The sequence below is a fragment of the Elephantulus edwardii genome, unplaced genomic scaffold (assembly GCF_000299155.1).
Source record: "Elephantulus edwardii isolate Elephantulus edwardi_28Jun2011 unplaced genomic scaffold, EleEdw1.0 scaffold00152, whole genome shotgun sequence".
NCBI lineage: Eukaryota > Metazoa > Chordata > Mammalia > Macroscelidea > Macroscelididae > Elephantulus > Elephantulus edwardii.
The window spans coordinates 6,629,377-6,639,741 of NW_006399902.1; the positions used below are offsets into that span (position 1 = coordinate 6,629,377).

Sequence of the window (10,365 nt, forward strand, 5' to 3'; positions counted from 1 at the left end):
ATAATGTCCTCCAGTGTCACCCATTTTGAATAATATTGCATGAGTTCCTTGTTTTTCAATGCAGCATAGTATTCCATTGTGTGACTATACCACAGCTTCTCTATCCATTCTTTTGTTGATGGGCACTTAGGTTGTTTCCAACTCCTTGCTATTGTGAACAAAGCTGCAATAAACATGGGTGTGCATCTTCTGTCATCTTTAGTCACCACCCAGCTCTCTGATGCATAGCAAATAATCGCTTGGATCAGGTGCACCTTAGTCTCTAGACAGACATGTTCTTTACCACTTTGAAGAGGTCTCTGACTGCAGATTTTCCTAATATAAATTGGGGTTTTTTTAATTTCCTGACTGCTAGTCCCAAGAGTGTTGATTGTGGAGCCAAACAAGATGAAATTGTTAACAACCACGGTCTCTTCTCCATCCAGCATTGTACTGCAAATTGGCCTAGTGGTGAGAATCTTTGTCTTCTTGATCTTAACCTTCAATCCATAGTGAAGGCTGCAGTCCTTGACCTTCTGCAGCAATCGCTTTGGGTCCTCCTCAGTTTCGGCAAGGTTGTGTCATCTGCATAACACAGGTTGTTGACGAATCTTTCTCCAGAATGATTTGTTCTGCATATAGATTGAAAAGGTATGGAGACAGGACACATCTCTGATGCACTCCTTTCCTGGTCTTGAACCACGCTTTGTTTCCTTGCTCTGTTTTAAAGGCCGCTTCCTGGTCCTAGTATACGTTTCACATGAACACAATAAGGGGCTCTGGGATTCCCATTCTTCTTAAGGTCATCCACAGTTTGTTGTAATTTGCATAGTCAATGAAGCACAGATAAACATTCTTCTGGTACTCTCTGCTTTCAGTCAAGATCTATCAAATATTGGCAATGATGTCCTTAGTGCCACAGCCTCTTCTAAACCCAGGTTATATTTCTATTCCAGTCAGTTTTAGATAATCTTCAGCAAGATTTTGCTTGTGTGTGACAGTAATTATATTGTTCAATAACTTCCACACTAGTTTGGGTCATATGTTTTCTAATAGGAATAAATATGAATTCTTGCAGTCCATTGGCCAAGTCAAAACTATCATTAAGTTCTTCCAGTAAGTGCAGGCATTCTGAGGGGGAAATTTACTAAGGACTGGAATAGACAGAGAAGTTTTTTGGGGAAAAAAATTTCTCAATTCTAGATAGTAGGCAATATTGAAAAAGAGGAAAACCAAGTAGACTTAGGCTTTTCTTTGGAGCATTGAGTTTCATATAATATGCACTAGTATTTTGAAAGATCGGTAGTCAGAAAAAGTGGACTTGGTGACAAAAATGAGGCTGGAGATAGAATGAGAGAATTCTGTACAATCAATGATTTAGTCATTGCAAACACCTTTATAAAAAACATAAACACAGTTTATATACCTGGATTTCACATTATGGGATGTACAAGAATCAGATCTATTATGTCTGTGGAAAGAATTATTGGAGAAGCTCAGTATCAACTGTGAAAACTAGGCCAGGTGCTGATTGTGCACAGACAATCAACTACTCACATGCAAGTTCAAACTGAAGCTAAAGAAGGTTAAATCAAATCCACAGGAACCAAATTTGACCTTGAGTCTATCCCACCTGAATGTAAAAACTACCTCAAGAACAGGTTTGAGGCTTTGTACACTAATGAGTGAAGATCAGAGGAGCTGTGGGAGGATATCAAGAACATCATCCACAAAGAATACAAAAGGTCATTACAAAGAGAGAGGAGGAAGAAAAGACCAAGATAGATGTCAGAAGACACTCTGAATATTGCATGAGAGCACCAAGAAGCCAAAGCAAAGGGAAAGAAATCAAGAAGTTAAGGAGCGGCCCTGTGACCTTAGGTCCAGAACATCCACCCACCATACCATGAGGCCCCTCCTGTCACTTCCGCTCCTAGTGGTGGCTCTGTTGGTGGCTTTGAAAGTCCCCGTCCACATGGCAGCTTGCAGTCACCTGCACCAACCCCAAGCAGCACGATTCAAGCCAGGAGAAGAAGTTTGGAAATAACCCACAAGGAAAGGCCAAGTTAGCCATTGGCAAAATCAAGAACATTCATACCCAGAGAGAATTTAATTATAAATGGAAAGAAGCAGTCCACACATACTGATATGAAGAAGCATCCTGTTTTTAAGAAAGCAAAGGAGTAACCCACATTTGGAAAAGAAATGGAGGGAGGACGTTACATTTAAAGACAAAAGGGGTCATTGTCTCCCAATTAGAGTGGGGCTGAGGTATGCTACATTTGGAAATGAAACAGAGTACCCAACACTTAAACACAAAAGAGATCAGCTCCCATTTAGAGTGGGACTGAGGTACCCCACATTTTGAGATGAAACGGAGTATCATACATTTAGAGACAAAAGGGGTCATCCCCCATTTAGAGTGGGGCTGATACCCCACATTTGGAGAAAAAACAGAGTACTTTACATTTAAAGACCAAAAGGGAAACCCCACACTTAGATCATGAAGCATGTCACACTTGAAGCAGCAGCGGAACTTCACAAGCATCTGGGACAGCACAGGGACCATTCGCTCTCCCCCCTCCCCTTAGAGTCTCCTCCTAGGACCACTAGGAAACTTCTGAGGCCTGAGCCTCAGCCATGATGTCCCTAGCTCCTGTACTTAAAAGGTTTCTAAGTGTAAAAAAAGAAGAAGAAGAAGTTAAGGAGCTGAACAGAAGACTTCAAAGGACAGTGCAGAAGACAAAATATTATGAAATATGCAAAGAACTGGAGTCAGAAAATCAAAAGGGCCAGATTAGTTTGGCATTCCTTAAGCTGAAGGAACTGAAGAACAATTTAAAGTCTTGAGTTTCAATACTTAAGGATGCTGTGGCCAAAATATTAAATGACCCAGGAGGCATTAAAAAAAGACAGAAAGATTAAAACAACTGTGAGATATCATCTCACCCCAGTCAGAACAGCAAAATTTAACAGAACAGCAAGCAACAAATGCTGGCAAGGTTGTGGAGAAACTGGAATCCTTATTCACTGTTGGTGGGAGTGTAAAATGATGCAACCACTGTGGAAAGCGGTATGACTCTTTCGCAAAAAGTTGCAAATAGAGATACCATTTGACCCAGCAATTCCACTACTGGGAATATACTCCAAAGAGACCATAACTGACATCCAAGGAGATATATGCACACTCATGTTTATTGCGGCTTTGTTCACAATAGCAAGGAGCTGGAAACAACCTAAGTGCCCTTCAACAAATGAATGGATAGAGAAGCTGTGGTATATTCACACAATGGAATACTACGCTGCATTGAAAAACAAGGAACTCATGCAATATTATTCAAAATGGGTGACCCTGGAGGACATTATGCTGAGTGGAGTATCTCAGTCACAAAAGGACAAATACTGCATGGTGCCACTGTTGCAAAACAGGACTGCCATCGGGGTTGGGGGAGACTGAGAAGGATGGGTTCAATAATGTATATTAAATTGAAACAGATGAGGGAGAAAACTGTTCAAAAGGGATATGTGATTAGGTATTTTTGTCATGACAGGTGTCTAGAGTGATGGCTACATGGTGGAGTGGACCTGGGGGAGGGTTTGTAAAACAATGAAAGAATTTTTGTTTTGCTTTTAAAAGAGGGTAGTGTACTGGGGGGAGGGTTGGGAGGGGGGTCAAGTGCAAGAATGAATTCAAAGTCTGTAAATTTTTAGTGAAATTAATAATAAATTAAAAAAAGAAGATAGAGTACACAGAGATGCTATACCAAAAAGAATTGGCTGACACAGAAGAATTTAATTAAACAACATGTGATAAGAGACAATAGTGTTGCTCTAAAGAAATTGGCAAAAAACACAGCTACAGGAATTGATGGTATATCAATGAATATATTTCAGCAAATAGATGCTGCTCTGGCCATGCTCACCAGGTTTTGCCAAGAAATCTGGAAGACCTGGCCAACTGATTGAAAGAGATTCATATTTATTCCTATCCTGGAAAAAAAGTGATCCGACAGAATGTGGAAATTATTGAAAAATATCAGTAACATCACACACAAGCAAAATCCGGCTGAAGATTATCCACATTAGCAGAGAATTACCAGAAATACAAGCTGGGTTTAGGAGAGACCGTGGCACAAGAGACATTATCACCAATGTCAGATGGATCTTGGCTGAAACAAAGGGTAGCAGAGGAATGCCTACCTGTGCTTCATTGACTATGCAAAGGCATTTGACTGTGTAGATCACAACAAATTTTGGTTAACCTTAAGAAGAATGGGAATCCCAGAACACTTAATTGTGCTCATGCAAAACCTGTACTTGGACCAGGAAGCAGTCCTCAGAATAGAGCAAGGAAACACTGCATGGTTCAAAATTAGGAAAGGATTGCATCAGGGATGTGTCCTGTCTCCATACCTTTTCAATCTATATGTGAAACTGATTATTTGAAAGGCTAGACTTTATAAAGAGGAGTGTGGCATCCTGTTTGGAGGAAGACTCATCAACAACCTGTGTTATGCAGATGATACAATCTTGCTTGCCAAAACTGAGGAGGACCTGAAGCAATTGCTGCACAAGGTCAAGGACAGTAGTCTTCATTGTGGATTGAAATTTACGATCAAGAAGACAAAGATTCTCACCACTGGGTCAATTGGCAGAACCATGATGGAGAAGAGACTGAGATTGTTTACAATTTCAGCTTGTTTGGCTCCACAATCAACACTCTTGCACCAGCAGTTAGGAAACCAAAAGACTGGGGAAATCTGCTGTCAGAGACCTCTCTAGAATGCTGTGAAGCAATGATATTAGTCTAGAGACAAAGGTGCACCTGACCCATGCCACAATCTTTGCAATTACATGCTGGACAATGACGAAGAAGACAGAAGAAGAATTGATGCCTTTGCCTTTCCATAGTTGGAAGGGTAGAGAGACAGGCAGGAGAAGAAGACCCTGGATGAGATGAATTGACACAATAAATGAGGCAGTGGGATTACGTGTGTCAAAATCAGTGAGACTAACTCAGGATAGGGCAGGGTTCAAAGCTATTTTACATAGGGTCACAATGAGTCACAGGCAACTCAATTGTACATAACAACAAAAGTATTTTGAAAGGGGTGCTGGTAGCCTAATGGTAAGAAGCTGCACTGTAATTCCAAAGGCATGTGGTTCAAATCCACCAGCAGCTGTTTGGCAGAAGGGTGGGCAATCTGTCCCAAAAATTTTTTTCCTATCAGACTCTCTTCGAGATAGGGTTATTTTTATAGGTAACATTTTTTTACCTTCTCGAAGACAGCAAGAAGTAACACCCTAAGCGTATTATTGCCTTACTCTTTTCTTTAATTTAAAGGTGATTGCTGTTTCTGTTATCATTACTGTGCTGGAAGAATTGTATAGGCTGAACACACTCCCTGTATACAGCACTTAGAGGAAGATTTTTTTTAAATTATTATTGTGTGTGCTTTATGTCTTTTATTTTTAATGATTTCCCAGAAATTCAGCAAAATTAAATCACTTCTTTAATCTTCTTTTCATATATTACTACCTTGCTGGTCTTTAGCCTTTTTGTGACTGAATTATTTTCTGCTTTGAGTTTTTTGTTGGTGCCATTTGTTGTCAGTAGTGGAAGGCATGCTAAAAACCAGGGAAACAATTTTTTTATATAATATGGATTTTGATACAATTATATGAAACACCTATGTCCCAATTAGACTCTGATGGTAGGGTTGATGGGATGAAACCCATTTCTTTAGCTCCACACAGTTACATAAGTCACACCAGGCAGGAGTATGTACTAAAAGTAGGCTAAAAACTTCCTAAGAAATTTGACACGCTGAAAATGTTGGTGAGCTATATATGTCTCACGAAACACATGGAAATGGTATAGAGGACATCCTCAGCCTATTCTTATTTTTTAAAAAGAATCTTTTTTTTATGTCTCCCCATTGAAAGTATTTACTGGATATTTTAGTGTATACTTTTTATTCACGATAAAAACAAAACCCACTGCCTTTGAGTCAATTCCAATTTATAGTTACCCCTTTTTGAGTTTCTGCCTGTCATTCTACTGCAAATTGACTGGTGGATACAGTCAGCTTCTGCACATTATGCCACTAGAGCTCATTATAAGTTTGATTAGGTCTAAGGGAATTCCCCTATACTATTTGTTACTAAGCATTTTAATTCTTTTTAAATTTTACCAAATGTTTTTTCTGCACCTGCTGGCATCATCATTTGCTTTGTTTGCTTTTACTTTAATTAATTAATGTGATGTATGACTTTTGAAGAGCTCCTAATAATAAACTAGCAAAGTTGTACGGTGGGAGTGTGCTAAGTCCAGAAGGATTTCCTACTAATAAATTATGCTTATATTTCTCAGACAAACTCAGCTTAGTCATTCTGTTTTATCTTATTACATTGCTCAATTCTCTATGCTAATATTTTGTGTGGGAGTTTTATAACTGTGATTATCCTGGAATCTGGCCTTTATTGGAGTTCCTCTTCCTTTCTTGTGTTCCTCTGTTTTAATTTCAAAATTAAATTGGCATTATAGGACATAATGAGCCTTTCCTCTTCACCTGTTCTCTGAAAGATTATATAATATTGGAATGTGTGGATTTGTATCTTGAAAGTTTGGTAGAACTTGCTATCTGGGTAGAGTATTTTGGTTTTCTTTTTATAGGAAATGTGATCTGGTTTCACTTGATTTTCACAACTGTTTTGAGCAGTTTGATAAGACTAGGCTTCGAACAATGTCAGTAGTATTATACACAAGCAAAATCTTGCTGAAGATTATTCAGAAACAACTGAAACAGTATATTGACAGATAACTACCAGAAATACAAGCTGGGTTTAGAAGAGGGCGTGGCACTGGAGACATTGCCAATGTCAAATGGATCTTGGCAGAAAGCAAAGAATACCAGAGTCTGTGTTTCATTGACTATGCAAAGGCATTTGACTGTGTGGATCACAACAAATTCTGGCTAACCTTGAGGTGAATGGGAATCCCAGAACACTTGATTGTGCTCATGCGAAACCTCTACTTGGACCAGGATACAGTCCGCAGAGCAAAGAAACACTGCATGGTTCAAAATCAGGAAAGGAGTGTGTCAGGGATGTGTCCTGTCTCCATACCTTTTCAATCTATGTGCAGAACAGATCATTCTGGAAGTTGGGCTTTATGCGGAGGAATGTGGCATCAGGATTGGAGGTTGACTCATCAACAACCTACATTATGCAGATGACACAATCTTGCTGAAGCTGAGGACCTGAAGCACTTGCTGCAGAAGGTCAAGGACTATAGTCTTCAATATAGATTGAAACGCAACACCAAGAAAACAAAGATTCTCACTACTGGGCCAATTGGCAGCACCATGATAGATGGAGAAGAGATTGAAGTTAACAATTATAGCTTGCTCGGCTCTACAATCAACACTCTTGGCACCAGCATTCAGGAAATCAAAAGATTAATTCCATTTGGAAAATCTGCTGTCAGGGACCTCTATCTACAGAGTACTGAGAAGCAACAATGTCAATCTAGAGACTAAGGGGTACCTGGTCCAAGCCATGGTCTTTGCAATTACTTGCTAGATATCTGAGGGCTGGGAAGTGACTAAGGATGACAGAAGAATTGATGCCTTTGAGTTGTGGTGCTGAAGAAAAGTCTTGAACACAGTATGGACCACCAAGAAAGCAAATAGGTCTGTCCTCAAGAGGGCAAAACCAAGTTTCTCCTTGAAGGCTAGGATTTTTAAGCTCCATCTCACTTGGACGTGGCCAAGAAGGACCAGTCCTTGATAAAGACATCATGCTTGGAAGGATGAAAGGACAGTGCAGGAGAGGAAGGCTCTGGGTGAGATGGATTGATGCTGTAACTGGGGCAATGGAGGGTAGGTGTGTCAGAATCAATGATACTGGCTTAAGACAGGGCAGGCTTCAGAACTGCTGTACGTATAGGGTAACTCAACTCATCAGCATATAACAACAATTGCTTATAAGTGAGTTTTGGATAACTTGCATTTTCCTAGAAATGTCTCTATATCACGTGCTCTTTAAAATTATTGCAGTAACCTTGTTCATATTATTCCTTTAGCCTTGTTCTCTGAGTCTTCTGGTGTCTCTCACTTGTCTTATTGTGTGTTTGGCTGTGATTGCAATTTCATTTCTTGTTCTTATCTGTGGAAGTCCTATGAGCTTCAATTGGAAATCTAGAGAAGGTTTGCCTTTTCTGCAAGCTGACGCAGGGTGTGACTGATTTGCTACTTTAGTCCCATTGACAGTCTTGGCTCTTTTCAGAATCCTATGCTCAGTTTCTCTAACTTGCTCTTGGTTCATGGCTCAGTATCTCAGTAGCAAGTATGACCATTGTTGCATTCACCCTTCCCTGTGATCCAGGGAACCACTTTAGATTGAGCTCACACAATCCTTTTGTATGGAAAAGGTGAAAGAGGCAGATGTCCTCAGAGACTTGCACTTCTTTTGTGAGAGCAAAAGCACTCCATTTTAGTGATGATCTTTCAGTACTAGATATTGCATACAAAAGTCCCCACATTTCTTTTGGTATTCTGTTTGGGGTTTTTAAAAAACATTTAAATAAAATTTTTACTTCATACTGGTTTATTTACAAAGTTCTTATACATTAGGTTTGGTTGTCTGTTATTTTTTTTATAATGTTAATTTTCAAACATGGAGAAAACTCCAATAGTGCTGTGATCACCCATGTACCATAATTTATAGTTAGCTATAATTATCATTCATTTATGGCCACACTTCTCATTAGTTTCCAGTGAGGCAGTTCCTACTCATGGAGATCCCAAGCATGCAAAGTAGGATTGCCTCATAAATTTTTCAAGGTAGTAAACTTTTAGAAACAAATCACTAGAGGCCTATCTTCAAAGCCATGGCTGGGTAGGTTCAAAACCATCAACCTTTTGGCTGGTTATTGGACATTTATATGTTTTATTTGTTCTACTGCCCTCCCAACTGTATTATTTTGACACTAATACCAGGCATTTTGTTTTCTTTCTAAATATTTTAGCATGCAATTTTAAAATACTATTTAATAACATAACCACACTATCTTGCTCAAAAAATTATTTACAGTTTTGTGATATCTTCAAATATCCACTTAGTATTCAACTTTCTTCCACCATCTCATATTTGTTTACAGTTAGCTTGTTTGAATCACTACCCAGATAAGCTGCCCCAATGCATGTGGTTGTTACGTTTCTTTTAATTTACAACTGTCCCCCTTTTTTCCCGCCTTTAATTTCTTGATCATTCATCCTTTAGAGATTATCACATTCTGGACTTAGTGCATCACCATCTAGTCAGTTAACATTTTTTTCCTAGCCACTTTATTTCCTGGAGTTATAGTTGTCTCGAAAAATTTCATCAGATTCGTGTTCAAACATTAAGCTCAGATACTTTCTACTTGGAGGTTTCAGTTTCTCTGTCTAAAAATGAAGACTTTTCTGTTTACCTCACACCAGTGCCAGTAAGCTCTTCAAAACAATCGGGTCAGTGTGCTAACATGCACACACTCTGTAGATAAGGAAGCAATAATGTAAACAGCAAGTTGTTATAAAGATTAAATTATACTTCATATCATATCAGTGTTAATATACATACACTTACCCACTTGCAATTCTTTGAAAATTGCCAACATATGTATCATATTTGGTTGGGAGATAATGAATACACGACAATAATAATAACAATGTCAACTAGATGACAAGAACAGTTCTAAGTTTATGCATTAAACTCAATCTTCAGAGCAATGCTATGAGGTAGTCTTTTGATTTCCATTTTACAAACTGAAACAATAATTCACCCAAGGCCTTAAAGCTAGTAAACTAAAATTTGAACCTAGACAGTCTAGACCTAGAAGTCATGCTTTTAAACCACTGTCCATACTATGCCTCCAAAATATATCCATATTTTGATGATCATCCTTCAAAACTGTGCCTTCTACAAGTAAACTTGCTGGCTTAGGTAAGTTTATTACTAAATAGCTTTACCAAAGCCATGTTTGTGTCTGTTGCCAAAGTATTAGTCCTCAATATGTCACTTAGTATTTCAAAATTATTTACATTGCTTCCTTTGGACTTCACTGTTATAAAAAGTATATATACCATCTCATGCTTAGAATTCTGTGTCTTTTCCAAGGTACACTGCACGTTGGGGATGAAATTAGAGAAATCAATGGCATCAGTGTAGCTAACCAAACAGTGGAGCAGCTGCAAAAGATGCTTGTAAGTAAATAAAAGATGTTCTTTTTCGAAAGTTGTATTTTTCCATTTGTTAGCTTGTTTCTTAACACATAAATATACTCTTTTGAACTCTGGAACCTATAAAACAGTCATAATAGCTGACATTAGGAGAATGTTTGCA

General features: G+C 38.6%; 1 protein-coding gene across 3 annotated transcripts in view; it reads left to right on the forward strand.

Moving 5' to 3' along the window:
- CASK (calcium/calmodulin-dependent serine protein kinase (MAGUK family)) overlaps window positions 1-10,365 on the forward strand; it is a 428,386-nt gene that overhangs the window by 363,854 nt on the left and 54,167 nt on the right. For all 3 annotated transcript variants that reach the window (XM_006894975.1, XM_006894973.1, XM_006894974.1), the window contains one exon: window positions 10,141-10,226. In XM_006894975.1, the coding sequence (XP_006895037.1) occupies window positions 10,141-10,226 (86 nt within the window). The remainder of the gene's footprint in view (window positions 1-10,140; window positions 10,227-10,365) is intronic.